Here is a 20,242-nt window from a genome sequence, read left to right as displayed (position 1 = left end):
AATATTTTCGGCATACCTTGTAATCCAATCCCATGTTTTGTTACTTCTCTGTGTGAGAAAAATTTTTAAAAATAAAATTAATTAATTAATTAATTTATATCTTTAAAATAAATTAAATTAACTTTAAGAGTATAGAATTTTAAGATTTAAGGGGTAAGGTTTAGCTTATATTGTTTAAGATTTAAGAGTATAAGATTTGGTTTTAAGTTTAGGGTTAAAATTATTATTGTTTTCGTGGAGGTTGGTGGTTATATAGTTTATTTGTCGATAAATTTTTGTAAGTTTTCCGTCGAGATGAGTTATACGTCGGCAATAAGAGAATATGAGAGTGGATATGTGTAAAAAGCACTCCGAAACTTAAGTCAGTAAGTGAATAATAGGCTTTACAAGTTGTAATAATCTGAATAACATTCTTATCCTTTCTTTTATATCTGAAATGAAAGATAATGGTTGAGTTAGGGGTGTTCATAGATCGGATCCGATCTGCATATCTGCAGTGTTTATTCGAATCTGATCCGAAAATTGCAGATATGAATCCGATCTGTAAGGATATCAGATCCGATCCAATCCACACAATAATCGGATCAGATTGCGGATTTTGTATAGGTATGCATATCCGATCCGCATATCCGCGTATCCGCAAAAATAAAGAAATAAATAAGTAAATATTTTTTTATGTTTTATTTCAACTAATAATTATCATATATGTTGTATTATTTTAATTTATTATTTAAAAAGTATGTTTAATATTATTTTAAGAGTAAACATATTTAAAGGAATAGAAAAAATGAATTTTATTGATATTTTTCAATAAAATTAATTTTTAAAAATATTTTTTGTATTTTGCGGATATATCCGATCCGACTCAATCCACAAATGTACGGATCGGATCGAATCCAAACTTAAAAATTGCAAATATTTGATCCAATTCGATGATTTTAGTGCGAATCGAATCGAAATTTTAGCCATATTCAATTTGATCCAATCTGCGTTCACCCCATTGAGTCTCCGAATAATTTTGCCATTATTAACGGAGAATAATAGCGCATTTGAGCGTTTTAATATCTGCTTTGATAATCGTTATTGATAACCAATTTATAACATTTTTGGCTTAATTATAACATATGATGGATTTATAATGATCATATCAATTATAATTTTGTAAGGTTTACATTTTAAAGTTTTAGATTTAGAGTAGCTTATGATGTTTTATTATTTATTTATTTTTTTGTTTCCTTTTAACAGCAAGTTAAAATTACAGAGCACTACACTCTTTATTTTTTTTAAAGTGTACTAACATTTGTTTGTACTGATATACTAATATTTGATGTATTGACTCTAAATTTATTTTATTTATATTCACATAATAAATCAGTGTGTTTATGAATTAAAAAATAATTAAATATTATGTTTGATTAAAAATATAATTTATTGCAGATAGAATTAGATAGAGACTTTAAAATATAATAAGTATGGTTAGAGTTTAAAAATTCTTAGTTCACGAATAAGATAGAGTTAAAATTTAAAAATAATTTAAAGTTTAAACACACAAAAAAAATTAAGGTAGAATCTAAATTCTACTCTATTATTATCCAATACATTGCTAATCCAAAAGTTATTATTTAAAGTTTAATTTAGAATTGTAATTACTGCTAATTATTTTTAGAAATTTATGGTACTGCTAATTAATTATATAAATATTTATTTATAAAAATATATTTAAAAAAACGTGTAGTCTTTGTTAAAAATATTTTTTTTGATAAACCTCCATTAGAAATTTATATTACTGTAAAATTATTATTAGGCAAAAAAAATTTTGAACAAAACTCTTAAAACTTTTGAATAAAAAATAAATAAAGTTATCAAATTTTTATATATGATTATTCAAATGTGCTTTTAGCCAAGCAGTCTTTTCACGGCCATGGTCACAAACTCAAGTAAAAACACTTGTCCATAAACAAAAATTTTAGGGAGAATTTCTGTACCTTGCATCTGTACCGTAGTATGACCCCGAAATAACCCAAACAACACTTCACTATTTTCCTCTTATATTTCAGAGTCTTTGATTTTTGTCTTTACTTCACGCTCTTTTCTTGTTCTTGTTCAAAGTTCAAACCGGTTTTAGTTCTATGTCTTCAATTCTTTCATCTTTGTTTCTTCTTCTAATTTCTGCGTCACGCACATGCTCGCTTCGTAGTTTCAATTTATATAAGTAGAGCTAGCGCCGGGCGTTTGGCCCAATAGAGAGAGAAAATAGTAAAATAAAATAAAACATCACAGACAATTGAACAAACGTGGAAGCAGAACAAGAGAAAGAGAGACACGAATTCCAAAGAAGAATGGAAGTGACGGAGAACAGTGTTGGAGCCATAGATGGACCAACGAATCCCATGGTCACTCCTCTGCTCACGGATCTCTATCAATTCACCATGGCTTACGCTTACTGGAAAGCTGGCAAGCATCAAGAACGTGCTGTGTAAGTGTTCTTCCCTTTTCTTTTCTTTTCTTTTCTTTAAATTTGCATTTTCTTTTGATGCTTGGTGTTTTGGTTGCTGAGTTTGCTGGAAATGATTTATTTATTTATTACTGAATTGAACACTTTCAGTTTGGTCTTTAGGGTTAGTGTTTGTATTTTAGTCACTGGATAGTCAACATATTTTGGAGATTAGATTGGACTTGGTAGTATTAATTTGTCTTAGATGCATGGTGGTGTGTGTTTATGTTAGAATATTTGAATTTGATTTCAGGTTTGATTTATATTTTCGGAAGAATCCATTTGGTGGAGAGTATACTGTCTTTGCTGGTTTGGAGGAATGCATCAGGTTCATTGCTAATTTCAGACTCACAGAGGACGAGATCAATTTTATCAGGGAAAGTTTACCTGGTTCGTGTGAGGTAGACCAAATTATGATTATTTTCTTGGCCATGACATTAATGTTTCATTGTGGGATTGAGTAGCATGATTTCATCTTAGGTGTTGAGTAAAGTTTTTCTCTTGTTATCATTTCAGATGTTATGTTGAAGACTTTTCAATAAAGGAAATGATAGTTATAGTAATTACCAATTAGATTGTAGAACTTGTGTAGGCAATAATAACTAGGTATAGATAGATTAGAACTGTTTGTATTGTGAATACTTAAGACAAAGGCAATTTCTTCAGTTGGTTGTTAAAGGGATATTTATCATTCTTTTACAATTTTATAAAATATTTCTTATAATAATAGCATTGGGCTATGCTTAAGTCTCAAACAACATGGTTGATGACTGTATTCACCGTTATTCTGTTAAAAGTTTTAATGCTGCTGGCATTTTGTAGTATGGAACCCTTATATATAAACCATAAGTTATTTATAATTGATAACTATTATTTATTGTAGGATGGATTCTTTGATTATCTCAGAGGAATTGACTGTTCTGATGTTGAGTTGTATGCTATTCCTGAGGGATCTGTTGTTTTTCCTAAGATACCCCTGTTGCGAGTTGAAGGTCCAGTTGCCGTGAGTACATGCTACCATCAAATACTCACTCTAAATGCTTTTTTATATAGTTATTTCTTTTAGACAACTTATTTCTTACCTTACGTTGACTTTCTATACTGTTCAGGTGGTTCAATTGCTAGAAACACCATTTGTGAATCTTATTAATTATGCATCATTAGTTTCTACAAATGCCGCAAGACACCGTAATGTTGCTGGAAAATCCAAAACTCTACTTGAATTTGGACTACGTAGGGCTCAGGTTATAAAGTCTTTTAAAACCACTTTTGAATGTGTAATTTTAGGAAAAATTGCCTTTTTGTATTTATTAAATTAATGAAATTCTCATTTTGACTGTATTGTACTCAGGGTCCTGATGGGGGATTAAGTGCATCAAAGTACTGCTATATCGGTGGATTTGATGCAACCAGGTATTATACTATCAATAATCAATTAAACAATTATTTCCTATATTTCCTAGCAGCATTTATTTGCATTTTTAATTTCAATGTGGAAATGTTCATTATACTATGTAGTTCTAACCGTTAATGTTGTTGAGTTTTCGTGGAACTACAATATTAAAAAAAATGTTAGTATATTCCAATATGTTTTCAATTGTCATGGCATGAGGGTTCGGCTATATTTTTATGTTGGTTGCCGAAGACCTAACACAACCCTCCTCCTTTATCCGGGCTTGGGACCGGCTATGTACCGCAAGTGTAACATAGGCGGAGTTATGTTTTCAAGTATATCATCAAATATAATTCTAACTGGAATATTAGATTAGAGCATTTAGATCAACATGGTAGACTCTTTGTTGTATAGTTCCAATGTAGATAAATCCATGATCACAGGTCTGAAGAGTTTAGTGTTGCAGTAGTGCTAAATCTGCTGAGTGGCATCTCTAACCAAAATCACTTTATTTTGTCAAAATTAAAACTATCATGTTGCAAGATTTAAGAAATTACCTCAATTATGAAAATGAATGAGATGTAGAAGGGAAATGGGAAACTTGTATGAAGGGGAGGGAGAGATTGCAATTAAACATTAATTATCAAAATATCATGATATTCTTTTTATACCAGCATTTCTATGTAATAGTTTAATTATGACGAGGAAATTCTTGGTTAAAAATGGCACAGAACCTTGCATGACTATTTGGCTTGTCAGATAATCCAATTAAGAGAACTTGAATTGATCACCAAGATATCATTTTATTGTTGATCTCCTTTTGTTACTATTTTAAGTCATTATTTATGTGATGAGATCGATGCAACATTATCATGTGAAGTTTTCTATTGGTTTTGGAGGAACCCTTAATTTGTTTTCTTTCCTTTGAGATCATTTGCACTTGCATTGTTCATCTAAATCGGTGTGGTTTGCAGACGAATAAAGTAAATTAATCCCAATATTGAGAGATAGTCTAATTAGGTTCATGTGTACATTTTGGTGAATATTATATGCTCAGCTACTTCCAATTGAACACATAAATTGTGTTTGCACAATGTGGTAATGTATGGAATATTTGGGGAAAGTCACCCTTGCAGTTGCAGGCCTCACTATACACCTTCGGATATGGGGAGGGCACTCAAAAGAAAGTCAAACATAAGAGAAAAAAAAAAGGGGGTGGGGGGGTTGATCTTCTTAGTTATTATTATTTTGGTTTCTAACCTTTGCTTCTGTGACTTTTTCATGTGTCCTAAACAGCAATGTTGCAGCTGGAAAGTTATTTGGGATACCCCTACGTGGTACTCATTCCCATGCCTTTGTTAGCTCATATATGGTGTGTAACCATTTCACTGAAGCTTTATAAATTTGTTTGATATTTCTTAAGAGATTTTTCAAAGGCAATCCCAGCATAGCCTTTTTCTCTTCTCTCTTTCAATTAGTTTGTGAAAGAATATTTCCAAATTTTTAGTGGGTGCAAAAGTCCATGATAACTAATGGAGAATTGTTGTTTAGTGGGAATATAGATATAAATATTATTCTTCCACAACGTGCAGTCAAAGCAAAACTGCAAAATTACAGTAGATGAAACTTTAAACTGTTTTTCTTTTTAATGGTGGAGTTTCAATCTAGTTTGTTTTGATAAATATCATTACCAAACAAGCTGAACTGCCTTTGGTAGGTTAATCTTTATGTGATTACTTTTGTTGGCATTATTTTATGTGACCTGTCACATTTTTTGATATATAATTTCACTTAATTCTATGTGTACCTTGTCTGTGCTGTCATGTGCAGAGCCTTGATGAGATTATAGACAAGTCACTTAGTAGGAAAGATGGTTCAAGTACTTGTGAAGATTTCGTTAGTCTTGTTCAAACATGGCTGAACAAAATACAGGTGCCACCAGGATATAAACATTTAGATCATAATGTTGCCTTTATATTATAGTTCTTTTTTTGTCGTTTATGCCAAGATATAAACATGGTAGGCTCTTTTCTTTATTATCAAATGTTTATACATGAACTCTGTAATGTAAAATTCAATGTTTGCACACAACGGATGTTCAAGTTAACTACTGCATATGCTAGCATTGTTCTAGAGAATTTTGCCTATTCTGGTTTGTTATGGCATGAATTTTGGAAGCCAAAATATTGTTGTGTTTTTAATATAACTAAAGAATTCTTATTTAGAAGGCCAATGAAATTAAAAGAAAACATTCAACTGGTGATGGCATGAATGTATGCATAGCAATCTGTTATAGAAAGACTTATGCCTTTGTATATGTAAGGTAATTGGCAAATGCAACTGATTAGCACTATATTAGGTTCACATGATTAAAATAAAGCAATATCTAATATAGTGGCTAAAAGATGCTTTTAGTCTTTCAGATCTTGCCTATGTCACGGGCAATATACTCTTCTGCTTTGGAAATGTTCCACAAATAATAATAATAATAATAATAATAATAATAATAATATTATTATTATTATTATTATTATTATTATTATTATTATTTCTTCTTCTTCTTCTAGAATATTTTATATTATGCACTCTTAAAAGATCAAAGGTGATGTAATAATAGATTCATAGTTCACTAATCCGTGTTCCTAATGTGCAGTGGTCAAGTTCATTGCATGGCATTTTTGGTGAGACCAATCAAAGCGAGTTGGCAGCGTTCATATCATATGCACTGGCATTTCCAGATAGCTTTCTTGCCCTTGTGGATACATACGATGTAAGTATCTTATTTGCAACAGCTTAAACATTATATATATCATCTGAGCATCCTTTTATCCAGCAATGTCCAGTAAGTATGGAATTGGATTTATGGTATCTTGCTTACTCTTTCTTTGCCAACTCCACCTAATGGGACAAGACTAAGGTGTTGTTTCTATTTATCTTTCCTTTATATCTTTCGTGAAACGAAAACAAAATTTTTATGTTTTAATTGGGATACTATGAATTGCATGTGTTTCCCAATCATGATTTATATTTTAGTCTGCAATGATTGAGAATAAAACTAAGAATTTGCTATAAGCTAAATGATGGGAATCAGTTCTTCTGGGGTCTGTATCGATTTGGCTGAGAGATAATAGGCGAATCACATAGCTTGCATGATTTTTGAGGGCAAATAACTGCAATATGAATGAATGAGATCTGTTCTAAGACATTTGTGTGTAGGTGCCTCATTATTTCCTCTAAACATATGTATGATATTGATTTTCAATTTGCCCAACTTCTCATATTTAAGATTGGGTATCGATTGGGTGGTGTAAGACTCAACTTTGGGGTACAACGGACAAATGCTGACATTCTTAAATTGGTGTAAAAGTCACTTTAAGGTCCTTTAGGCTGCGTTTGTTGAGGTACTGAGACTGAGACTGGGACTCGTATTATGTTTGGTAGTTAGAGAATGGAACTAAAATTTCAGTCTTGGTGTACAAAATTTTAGTCCATTCAGTATCTCCAGAAAGTTAGGACTCAGGACTGAAATTTTTGGAAATGGAGACTGAAATTTTATTAATATTTCTTTCCTAAAATGTCCTTATTTGAAATTTCATATTTCAAGTCTACTCTTTACAATCCATCCATTACCAAAACTTTCACAGCCTTCACCTCTCACCCACATCACCACACCTCTGCTATTACCGAATTTCACCACCACCAACAACAATAATACCAAAAACAACAATCTCATAAACATATGTCAAAATCAGGTTCAACAATCTAATAAACAAGAGGATTTCAAAATCAAAATAGCAAAGAGAACATTGGGGCAGAAAACAGAACAGGGGGAGGCAGAAGAGAGGAAGGAAGAGGAGACGGCGACGGCGACAACACACAACAGAGAGAGGAGCCGCTGGCGCCGCCGAATAGGGAATGGAGCGGACGGTGTCAGGCTAGAGCTTAGGTGCTCTGGCGAGAATTTTCAGTTTTTGGAGCTCCTCGAGAGGAGGGAGCCCGGTGGGAGCCCAGATCAAGAACCCAAACACTCTTCAGCCCGGAACTGGAACAGAGGCGGCGTGGTGAGCACAGGGAACAGAGGCGGCATGGTGGACCAGCAGTGATGTGACTAAGTGCTTGCGATGCGACAGGACGGAACGAACATGATGGCAGACACGATGGTGGTGGGTGTTGTCGTTGCTGCTGCCGTTGCCGTGGAGGGAAACCGCCGTTGCCAGTTTGCCAGAGAAAGAGGACACAAATGAGAGAGAGAGAGTGAGTGAGAAAACAGAGATAGGGAAAGGGGAAGGAGCTAGGAGGATGGCTAGGTAGGGTTTTATTTTGAATTTTTTAATTAGCAAGGGTATTTTAGTAATTTCACTTATAAGTCTTCATTTTTATCCTAAACCAAACAAGATACTGAGGTATAACTCAGTTTTGTACATTTTACATTAAATACAATACAGAGACTAAGTTGACTTAATTTAGTTTTTGTCTCTCAGTCTCTATCTCCCTTGCAAATGCTACCTTAGTGATGTGATACACTGATACTTATTTCTGACTTAAATGTTGTTAACACATCTGACTCTTCAACGTCTGCCTACTAGTTCATACCGATTTTCTTTTATTGCAATGTTATCTTAAATTTGAAATTGGACAAGCTTTTTTTCTTTTTTCTTTTTATTATATTACTCATCAAATGTTTATTATTTTTTAATAATGTTTTAAAGCAACTCATAAATTTCTTATTTCTTTTGTTCATTCCTTTTGTTTCTTCTTAGACAAGCTATTTCTTGAGATAATTTCCTTTTTTTTGACAGGTCATGAGAAGTGGAATCCCTAATTTTTGTGCAGTAGCGTTAGCTCTCCAGGATTTAGGGTATGAGAGAAAGTTTCTCTTGTCTATTACTGCTATTATCTCCTTGTAAAGTTTAAAATCATTTTCTACATAGTTCTGGTTGGATCAAGCACTTGGCACTTTGCCAAAAACTATAGCTTTTCGGAAGGAACTATATTTATAGTTTTCTCAAAACCGTATCTAGCTTAAGGTATTCCAGATATTATAGTTAGATTATGGCTTGCTATGATGTTTGTTATTTTCAATATGAAATATTGTAGCTGTTAATTGACTGTAATATCCCTTCTTACATGCACTGGGTAGTAATTTATAATGCATTGGTTCAAATAGTATTATATTAACTTGCCTCTTCCTGTTTACAAAAGAAATAAGGGGAGTGGAAAAAGAAAAGAAAAGAAAATAACCATGTGATCCCCCCTTGTCATTCAGTACTTAAGTTTTGGATGATTTCCTGTGCAGATACAAAGCTGTAGGCATTAGATTGGACTCTGGTGACCTTGCATATTTGTCTTGTGAGGCAAGGAAGTTCTTTTGCTCCATTGAGAAGGAATTTGCAGTGCCTGAATTTGGGAAGATGGCTATCACTGCTAGTAATGACCTCAATGAGGAAACTATAGATGCTTTAAACAAACAGGTAAGTATTCATTACTAACTTGAACCTGTACCTTTCTGCCTATTTATTCAGCAGCTCAATAGTTAAGCTGTGTTCATGTTTGTGTTTACAACAATGTAAATGCTATCCTAAAAAGCTAGAGATTAGATTGGGTGGGTAGTTATTCCAATGCTTTTTTCCTAAATAAAAATATATAGATGAAATGTTGATTGACAGTAGTTATATTCAATATTATAAATTCTTGTAAATTGATACATATAACATGTTTGTGGAGATAACTAGTGTGCATAAAATGCAGTAATATAGTAATGTTGTAAAAGTATGCTTATGTTAGTGTTGCATATTTGTGTACCATGGTTATCTGTTAGTTTCTGGGTTTATGTTTTACAACATTGAGGCACAATCTAGTGTGCATAAAATGCAGTAATATAGTAATATTGTAAAAGTATGCTTATGTTAGTGTTGCATATTTATGTACCATGGTTATCTGTTAGTTTCTGGGTTTATGTTTTACAACATTGAGGCACAATCTTATGATGGTTATCTTACTCCCTCAATATGTTCATGCCATTTCATTATTCATAATTCATCATTCATTTTCATTCTCCTTAAAACTTCCAAATGGACCTTTAAGTGCTAGAAATATTTTTTCTATTAACCAAAAGATCAATAAATTAAGGTGTGATTAAAAACCTTGTTATTTAAGTGTAGAACTTACAATTTTTTATCAAATGGGAAGCTGCCTGTATCCTAGATTCCTAGCATCAGATGATGTTAATAATATAGAATTGAATTTAGATATTTGGTTACTATAATAAGTGCTCAGGAACTATGTATATTATCTGATTTGCCTCCTTCAATTTACTTTTTGACTTATCCAGTCCTTAATCTGCAACTAAACAAAACTAGTTAAAGGTGAATAGACCCTAACCCCCAGCCAGATAGCCCAAATCGAAAAATCTAGTCTCTTTGGTGCGTCTACTGGCAAAATAAGTGATAGTTCTCAATCCAAATGTGTAATGCTGACTTATTAAAGAGAATATAGAGGACATTACTTTCTTCAGAAGATATCCTCTCTTTGATTGGTTTTGTTTGTGTTTGTGTGAGAGTGGATGATGTAATGGAAGGAAAATGATATCTTTACGTTCAAAGAGTTGTTTCTCATTTGCACACCAACTTTATCACCATTAGATTAATTATGGACCCCACTTGATTCTCACTTACCTACTCTCTCTACCTTTAGATCTCAGGTGGTAAAGTTTACCCCAAATTGGTTGTGCAAGTATCATTACGTGTAATGATAACAATTTTATTTAGTGATTTGGAAAAAAGTGGCGGGGGGGATTAACAACAGGTCTAGCCTCAATAATGGGACTTGGTTATTGTGTCTTGAAAAATTAACAAAGGTAAATGATTGATCATCCTACCCTTCGCATTTGATTTTGATTTACTCTACAGGGTCATGAGGTTGATGCCTTTGGAATTGGTACATACCTGGTCACATGTTATGCTCAAGCTGCTTTAGGTGTAGTTTTCAAGTTGGTTGACATAAATAATCAGCCTCGTATCAAACTTTCTGAAGATGTGTCGAAGGTTTGAATATGCTGAATTGTAAATGTTATTGTAATCACATGTTGATTGTTAATTATAATCCTTTTCTCTGTTCCTTCTGCAATCTAGGTCTCTATTCCATGTAAGAAACGAAGCTATAGGTTGTATGGTAAAGAAGGTTATCCCCTGGTAGACATCATGACTGGGGAAAACGAACCATCCCCTAAGGTAATTTTTTTTACACTATGGATCATACTATATTCTTTCTTTTCCCTGGGTACAATAACCAACTTATTTAGGTTGAGGCCTATACTTAATTACACTATATTACGAGAAGAACGAGAAAATTGTAATGTTTAGGTTGAAGCCTATACTTATTTATCTATTAAGTTACTCTCGTCTCTCTGCCACACTGATAAGGTCCCTTCTGGTCCAGCCTTACCTTCGGGTGAGCTGGACAAAGAATACCCCTTTTCTGTGCAATTATTGATAGTGAACTTTTATTCATGTAAATCCATATCCAGTGGCTATTCTTCACTCTTTGAATAATATAAATCATCAAGACTAAATTATCTATTTAGTTCCGTGAAGATACATGCGAATTCAGTATAGTCCCTGAAAGATTTTTGACGTTAAGTTGGTCCCTAAAAGAATACATCACATCAATTCAGTTCTTTAAAGATTTGTTACATCAATTTAGTCCCTGAAAAAAGTAAATTCCACGTCAATTTAGTCCTTAAAAGAATGAATATGATATCTACTTGGTGTCTTTTTCATCGACTAAATTGATGTAAAAAATCTTAAGAATTAAATTGATACGACGTGAATTCTTGAGGGAGTAAATTGATGTTACAATATTTTGAGTACTCAATCGATATCATATCACATGTATCTTTGAGGGACTATCAGCAAGTTTAGTCTAAAATCAATTAATGATTAGGAAGTGTTGCATTATTGAGTTGTCTCATGCCCTTGCAACACTATCGTTTAATCCTATTGGCTAGCCATGCGTAGTTAATAAATGGCGGCACAAACATTATTTAGTTATTCTTTTAATTCATAGGTGGGAGAAAGGATCCTGTGCCGTCATCCCTTCCAAGAATCCAAGAGAGCATATGTGGTGCCGCAGCAAGTTGAGGAGCTTCTAAGGTGCTACTGGCCTGGTAATTCAGGTGAGAACAAATTACCAAAACTCTGGATATCAATTTGGTGTTCATTGATAACTAAAATTCTCTGTATGCTCAGCTATGTCTGAGTTTTGATTTTTGAGGGAAATAGAGGTTGAAATGTGAAGCTTTGTCCATTTTCCTCCCCTCATTTTCTTTCCACTTCAATGATTTCTTATTAATTATTGTAATTTGTTTGCATGCTACATTTGCTACACGCTGTTACACCATAAGCTAAGACAATAAAGAATTTTATGAAAGATATTCTCTCATATGGCAATGATACAGTTGTCAAATGTATCATTTCACACATGAAATGAAATGATCATGTGTTATCAGGTTTTCAAAAGTATTTGAAATGGCTTATGAGCATTCATTCATCTGCATTTCAGATATGCAATTAAGTAAGTTAATGATTTTATTTTGAAGATAAAAGACGGGAAACTTTGCCAACTCTAAGGGACATTAGGGAGCGATGCATCCAGCAACTAGAACAAATGCGACCTGATCACATGAGGAGGCTTAATCCAACTCCATACAAGGTCACAGAAACTATTATATGCTTCTTTTATTTTATTTTTTTCTTGAATGATTTTGAATCTGAATTCCTTTTTCCTCGTTTATGAGCAGGTTAGTGTAAGTGCAAAGTTATATGACTTCATTCATTTCTTGTGGCTCAATGAGGCACCGGTTGGGGAGTTGCAGTAATAATAAAGAAAATAAAGTAGCATATTATGAGAACCTAATAATTTGGGCAAAGAGGATTTCCGTAAAAGAAATTCCTGTCATCCAGTATAGCATAGATTCAATGTGTTTTTACTTTTTAACTGTATTTTAAATTGTAAAGGAGTAATTATTTTTTTCCCAGCCCTAATCATCTATCTTTACCCTTGACCGCAATGTTAATTCATGACTTAAAGTTACATCGTTGGCATTTTTCTGTTGAAATATAAAAAGTACATTGCAGAGAGTGTGTAATATATGGGTGTAATTTATCCTTTCTTTTAATCTCAAAATTGTATAATATTTCTATAAAATATCTAACCCTGAAGAGGAAAAAAAAAAAAAACATGCAACTGAAATAGATCGAGTTCCCGTTTATTTCTATGATTCTAATGAAAGAATAACAAAATGTCCTTCAGGATGATATGTAACTAACTAAATAGTTAAATACACCCTTTACAAAAATATAAATGTTAGAAGTCTTATGGATTTGTATAAATGGACCGTTAACTTTACACTTTTATATAAATGAAAAAGAAACAAAGAATTGTATATAATTTCTATATTATATATTTTATCTTTTATTTTACGAGGGGCTCTATACTTCAAATGTTTTCTTTTTTATGAATAACAGGGCTAAAGGCCCAGAAGAAATCTGCATGGTAATGCAAGGGATACAAGCTGCAGCTGAGGCTTGGATCTAGTGGCAGAATCTGCTGCCTCATAAAAAGCTGGATCTGGATTCAAGTCTTATCAGAGAGAAAATGAACCCTTAAATGAACTCATGTAGTGTGTGTGAGTATGTTGTGTGGGTGTATAATATATGAACTCATGTAGTGTGTGTGAGTATGTTGTGTGGGTGTGTAATATATGAGTAATGCCTAGGATTAGAGATTTGGATCTTCTAAAGTTTAAATTTTACTTTAGAGAGTAAAATGTGATCTCCTACTCTTGAATAGTTTCTCTTTCATATTTATTCTTGGTCCCACTTATGAAATCAATGGTGAGAGATCACACTTTACTCTCTAAAGTAAAATTCAAACTTTAGAAAATTTAAATCCTAGAAGCTGTCTAATCCATCTGACAAAAAAAAAGGATACAAGCTGGTAATGCAACTCTCAGCTGAAGAGATTTTTCTCTCGTCTGGAAAGTCAACCCAGAACGCCAGGTTCTAACCAAATAGCATCGACCATCTCTTGAACACATATATCACTAACTCCAAACAAGCAAATTAAGCACAATCCCAACACAAACATATCCAAATCATGAACCATTCTACCATTCCATCACTTAGACCATATACTATACTAGGATAGAGGAAGAATAGCAATAACCCTTTACTTAAAGCCCTTCACCGAGTGCTTTTCACCCATAGACTTTCCACCCATCATCACCCTCACCAAGTAACACTCGTCGCCAGCATTGCTTCTTGTTAGACCACCAAAACACAGCAGCAACAACCGCATAACACTATCGTGTCACCATCATAGCAGCTAGGCATTGTTCCAAGGAGCAGATCACTACAAATCAGAGCAAAATCAAAGTGTTAACCAAGTCAAATTTCACTTTGGAATACATCCAATTGAAGGGAAGACGATCTGTCTGAATCTCAACAAAAATGCAGGATATGTTCCAGACCAGCTCAACTTAGTGGGGAAAGTGTTATCAGATAAGTAAGTAAAATTTAAGATATGCAAAAATACCTTCCTCTGGGACAATCCGACTGGAGTGGCTATCACAGAAGTGGGGAGAAATAAAATGCTCATTAGCTTTAAAGACATTAACTATGGATTAAAGATTCTTCACAACGGCTTTTGGAATATCAGGGATAGTCTAATAAACCTACAGTATTGGTCTCAAGATGTTTCAATCTATGAGGTAAGTCATGAATACATGGAATTCTGGATTCAGGTACATGGAGTTCCAGTTGATTACATGAGAGTGGAAACAACTAGAGCCATAGGCAATATGATGGGAATATTGGCAGAAGTCGAGAACCCAATAGTGGATAGTGTACTAAAGAGAGAGTTTCTCAAGTTCGAAGAAGCGAGAGATGTCACCAAACCACTACAAACAGGCTTCTGGATAAAGAGAGAAGAGCGTCCTAAGGCGTGAATTAGCTTGATATATGAAAGGCTACTAGATGCATATTGCCTTAACTATGGCATAATAGGCCATGATAAGAGAAGCTGCCAGAACCAACCGCGATGGCTATGTGGGACCCTAGCCAGCCTCGATACACGATGGGGATTGGAACCAAGCATGTAAAAGAAAATAAATATACATGATTTAGCAACCCGAGGGATGGCTTCATCGTAAGAGAGATACTGGATAGAACTATGGTGAATTGGCCTTGGAGGCAAATGTACGAGTACGCTACGCTCACTACGCTTCTAGTAATGTCATCAGAACACAGCCCTCTAGTATTAACTATAAAACGAAAGCTAAAAGTCCCAAAGACGTTCAAACACGAGGCGTACTGGGAATATGATGAGAATTGCAGCAGTACAGCTAAAAAAAGGTGGGAAAGAAATACAACATACATAAGTGAATGGAACAAAGTTCTGGGAAAAATAAAAAATTGCAAAGAGGAACTAAACAAATAGAGCATGTCAACATTCAAGAGAGTGGATAAGGAGATTCAGAAATGGCAGAACACTATTACAAAACTCTAAAATTCTGATCTTTCACAAGAGCAGATAAAAGAAGCACAACAGGCCCTTGCTCGACTTTGGATTCAGGAAGAAAATTTTTGGTGCCAGCGATCTAGACTTAAATGGCTAAAGTGTAGAGACAGGAACACATCATTTTTTCATGTTTCAACCATTCAGCGAAGGGATCGGAATAGAATTGACATGCTAAAGAATGCAGATGGAAATTAGGTACAACGCCAAAATCAGATCCTGAATCTTATTGAAGAGCGTTATTCGAAGGTGTTCACATCAAGAGAAAAAGTGAATATGGATAAATGCACCAAAAGTATTCCTAAAAGGGTCACGGAAGATATGAATAACGAACTGACTCAACAGGTCTCAAATGAAGAAATAAGGAGAGCGGCATTCAACATGGGCAGCCTGAAAGCTTTAGGACCGGACAGTTAAAATGGATTATTCTACCAGAGGTATTAGGACATAATTGGGTGGCGATATTTGTAAAGTGATTAAAAGCGACTAAAACCCCAATTTGGTCCCTAAGATTCACGCGATTACTCATTTTGGTCCTCGAAATTTAAAATTACCTATACTTGTCCTCCAGATTTAGATCCGAGCACCAATGTCGTCCCTCAACCCTTTCCGGTGATGACTCAGAAAACGGAGTGCCTTGGTGGCACCCTCCCTGCTACGCTGGACCCTGCAACGGCTAGCTGACATGGCGAAGGTTGTATTTGTACCCAATTTAGTCCCTAAAACCTAATTTTCTCTCATTTATTTGAGTTAGGTTCTTCTTCAACTTCCGTCTTCCTTCCTCTTGTCTTCTTATTCTTCTTTATCTTCTTCTTCTTTTTGTTGCTCTTCTTCTTGTTAAATATTTGTCATTTGTCGTTATTAATTGCAGCACCATGGTGGGTGGTGGAAGCATTGCAGCTGGAAACTCAATTCGCTCTCCTTAAAGCAGTAACTGGGCCACGTCACAAAGCCGAAACAGAAGTGCGAGAGTGTCGGAATGGTGTGGGTATGGTTATCGTCCAGTTCTACGATGGTCTGAAACATAATCAAATCCAAACAAACTATTTTTTAGATGTCCCAATTATAATGTAAGTTAAATATATGATATTTTGTTTATTTGTTTTTGCCTGCTTTATTTCATCATCTTTTGTTAGTTTATTTCAAACAAGAGAAAAAATTTGGTGTGGTATGTTTGTTTGGACTGACATTGAACAAGAGAAAAGTGCTAGAATAACAGATTCTGATAGAGTCAATGGTGGAATGAAGATGAACCTAGCATGGAGCGTTAGGAGGTTGGAAGATGCTGTAAGAAGACAAAAATTTATGACCCATTTGTTGATGGTAGCTGTGTTTATGATGGTAGTGTTTTTGTTAGTGATGTGTTACAAATTTTGAAGAAAAATGATGGAAGATTCATGTGTAATGTAATGTAATGGAATATGTATTGTGCAAAAATATTTGAATGGAATGAATAATTTAATTAGTGGTATTTCTGTGACTTACACATGATTTAACAAAACTAAGAACAACAAGAAGAAGAATATGTAACAAATAACGACAAAAAGAAGATAAAGAAGAATAAGAAGACAAGAGGAAGGAAGACGGAAGTTGAAGAAGAACCTAACTCAAATAAATGAGAGAAAATTAGGTTTTAGGGACTAAATTGGGTACAAATACAACCCTCGCCACGTCAGCTAGCCGTTACAAGGTCCAGCGTGACAGGGAGGGTGCCACCAAGGCACTCCGTTTGCTGAGTCATCACCGGAAAGGGTTGAGGGACCACATTGGTGCCCAGATCTAAATCTGGAGGACAAGTATAGGTAATTTTAAATCTCGAGGACCAAAATGAGTAATCGCGTGAATCTCAGGGACTAAAATGGGGTTTTAGTCGATTAAAAGCTTTTTCAATAAGGCAGCTGTTCATACCCCGGGTCGAGCTGTCCGACCCAGGCTGAGTCGACCGACCTCTTCAAGTCAGAACTACCCGACCTCTTCTCAAAAGAGTTCGGCCAAACTGCTACACCCAAGAGGGCTCAAACAGAGGAACACGACCCAAATCTAAAGACAACCTAAAGCCTAGAAAGATGAAGGCGGTTCCCTTAAAGATAAGATAACTTCACTTAAAGATAAGATAAGATAACTATCTTATCCCAAAGGAAGATCATTCCACACCATTATAAATACACTGGAGCACCCAGTTATGACTCATACTCTGATCCTATTAAAAACCTGCTTAATACCCTTGCTAACTTAAGCATCGGAATCCCTTGTAGGTACCACCACCCTCCGGTGACGAAGGATTAGCACCACCACCAAGTCCAACAAGTCGGACACGGCGGCTTCGGCCACCATCATCAAGTCGGACATAACAGTTCCGACCAGTACAGAAGATCTCGTCCGAAATTGACCTACAATTTCAGGTAACCCTCGGAACAGCAGCCTACCAGAAGAAATTAATGAAACACACGTAGTTCTTGCCCCAAAAACCAAACAAGCTAAAAATCTTAATCAAATTTAGCCGATCAGCTGTTGTAACTACATATACAAGATCATCTCCAAAATCATAGTGAAACAGTTGAAAGGAATTATAGACCACATCATCTCTCCTGTGCAAAGTGCATTTATAGGAGGCATAATGATTTTGGACAACATAATCATTGACCAGGAAGAGTTTCACACTGAGCTTAAAAGGGAATAAAGGAAATCACAACTTAGTTATCAAGCTTGACATGAATAAAGCATATAATAGGATTGAATAGGAGTACCTAGAGAAAGTTCTAAAGACATATGGTTTGACAATCAGTGGATAAGGATAAAGCATTGTGTTAAGAGTGTCAAAACAAATTTAAAATCAATGGAAGCTTGACAAGAACAATAAACTCGCTAAGGGGACTAAGATAGGGAGACCCTCTTTTACCCTACCTTTTTATTTTAGCCTTTGAAGTGCTATCTATACTTTCGGATAAAGCACAAAAAGAAAAATTTATTTCATAAGTTAAATTAGCTCTTACAGCACCTAACTTAACTCACCTCGTATTTGCTTATGACTGTATTATTTTTTCAGGAGTAAAAAAAGATGAAATATACTAGCTCATACAAATCTTTAACTATTACATCAGTCTCAGGACAAGTAATAAATTTGGAGAAGTCAGGGATATCTTATGGTGCCCAAGTGCCCATACAAATCAAAGTCAATATTGAGGATATCTTGGGAATTTCAGCTTGGGATAACTCAGAAAAATACCTTGGTCTTCTAGCTAGATGGGAAAGATCTAAGTGTAAAGTTCTAGAATGGATTGAGGAAAAAGTAACTAGAAAGATAGATGGCTGAAAAGAAAAACTTCTCAACTAGGCAGGGAAAGATCCACATAAAAGTGACTGTCCAAGCTATCCCCTCATATGCCATTGGAATCTTTAGATTTTCAAAAACTTTTTGCAGGAGACTCTGTGCTCGAACAGCAAGATTTTGGTGGAGATCAATCGAAAAAGAAATAGGAATACAATGGAAGAGTTGGGAGAAAATTATGCACAAGTAAAAAAGATGAAGGTTTATTTTTAATCTGTCAGGAAAAACTAGGTTTTTTGCACCTTTGATCAAACTGAAAAAAAGGAGGCGAAAATCGGACAGAATACTGCGAATACCACCGAATTTACGGACATCCCACTACCGAGTGCTTCGACATGAAGAATGTCATAGAAAAATTGGTAAGAGAAGGGAGACTAGATCGGTACCTAGCCAGTAAGACAAATGAGCCCAAAAAGAGAAGAAGAGACGAAGAGGTCGGACGAACTGAACGACCACCTCGTACCACAGAGAGACATGTTCACATGATACATGGAGGATTTGCGGAAGGAGGAATCTCCAAATCATCTCGCAAAAGACACCTTAAAGAAGTATATCACGTCGAGGGAGGAGAAGGAGCACCCGACCTCCCAACTATTACTTTCACTAAAGAGGACACAGCTGGCGTCATCTCGGGACATGAAGATCCCATGGTCTGTGATGAGCGGATAATTTATACGCTTTTTGGCATTGTTTTTAGGTAGTTTTTACAAGTTCAAGCTACTTTTAGGGATGTTTTCATTAGTTTTTATGTTAAATTCACATTTCTGGACTTTACTATGAGTTTGTGTGTTTTTCTGTGATTTCAGGTAATTTCTGGCTGAAATTGAGGGACTTGAGCAAAACTCTGAAAAAAGGCTGACAAAAGGACTGCTGATGCTGTTGGAATCTGACCTCCCTGCACTCGTAATGGATTTTCTGGAGCTACAGAACTCCAATTGGCGCGCTCTCAACGGCGTTGAAAATTAGACATCCAGAGCTTTCCAGCAATATATAATATTCCATACTTTATTCGGAAATTGACGACGTAACTTGGCGTTGAACGCCAAGTACATGCTGCTGTCTGGAGTTAAACGCCAGAAAAACGTCATGATCCGGAGTTGAACGCCCAAAACACGTCATAACTCGGAGTTCGACTCCAAGAGAAGCCTCAGCTCGTGGATTGATCAAAGCTCAGCCCAAGCATACACCAAGTGGGCCCCGGAAGTGGATTTATGCATCAATTACTTACTCATGTAAACCCTAGGAGCTAGTTTATTATAAATAGAACTTTTTACTATCATAATCTCATCCTGGATTGTATTTTGAATCCTGTGATCACATTTTGGGGGTTGGCCATTCGGCCATGCCTGAACCTTTTACTTATGTATTTTCAACGGTGGAGTTTCTGCACACCATAGATTAAGGGTGTGGAGCTCTACTGTACCTCAAGTATTAATGCAATTCTATTTTCTTT

The 20,242-nt window shown here is 34.9% G+C and overlaps 1 protein-coding gene across 2 annotated transcripts; it reads left to right on the top strand.

Moving 5' to 3' along the window:
- Positions 1 to 1,980: 1,980 nt before the first annotated feature.
- LOC130935094 (nicotinate phosphoribosyltransferase 2-like) lies at positions 1,981 to 13,628 on the top strand. 2 transcript variants are annotated; one of them, XM_057864664.1, is made up of 15 exons: positions 1,981 to 2,476; positions 2,748 to 2,895; positions 3,378 to 3,497; positions 3,604 to 3,738; positions 3,846 to 3,907; positions 5,184 to 5,259; positions 5,718 to 5,819; positions 6,541 to 6,657; positions 8,687 to 8,745; positions 9,184 to 9,358; positions 10,796 to 10,930; positions 11,018 to 11,116; positions 11,952 to 12,060; positions 12,484 to 12,596; positions 13,412 to 13,628. In XM_057864664.1, the coding sequence occupies exons 1-15, from the start codon at positions 2,340 to 2,342 to the stop codon at positions 13,415 to 13,417; spliced, it is 1,593 nt and encodes a 530-aa protein (XP_057720647.1). In that variant the 5' UTR covers positions 1,981 to 2,339; the 3' UTR covers positions 13,418 to 13,628. The 2 variants fall into 2 exon arrangements, with proteins under 2 accessions (XP_057720647.1, XP_057720646.1); XM_057864663.1 differs by lacking the exon at positions 13,412 to 13,628 and adding an exon at positions 12,685 to 13,032.
- Positions 13,629 to 20,242: the final 6,614 nt, after the last annotated feature.

This window comes from Arachis stenosperma, chromosome 6, assembly GCF_014773155.1.
Source record: "Arachis stenosperma cultivar V10309 chromosome 6, arast.V10309.gnm1.PFL2, whole genome shotgun sequence".
Taxonomy (NCBI): Eukaryota; Viridiplantae; Streptophyta; class Magnoliopsida; order Fabales; family Fabaceae; genus Arachis; species Arachis stenosperma.
This window is presented reverse-complemented; position numbering and strand designations above follow the sequence as displayed.

Excerpts from the sequence above, each read along its gene's own strand:
- LOC130935094 (XM_057864663.1), top strand. The coding sequence starts at position 2,340 with ATGGAAGTGACGGAGAACAGTGTTGGAGCCATAGATGGACCAACGAAT. Across the intron at positions 10,931-11,017 it reads TTTCTGAAGATGTGTCGAAG|GTCTCTATTCCATGTAAGAA; the intron begins GTTTGAATATGC and ends TCTGCAATCTAG. Across the intron at positions 12,061-12,483 it reads CTACTGGCCTGGTAATTCAG|ATAAAAGACGGGAAACTTTG; the intron begins GTGAGAACAAAT and ends TTTATTTTGAAG.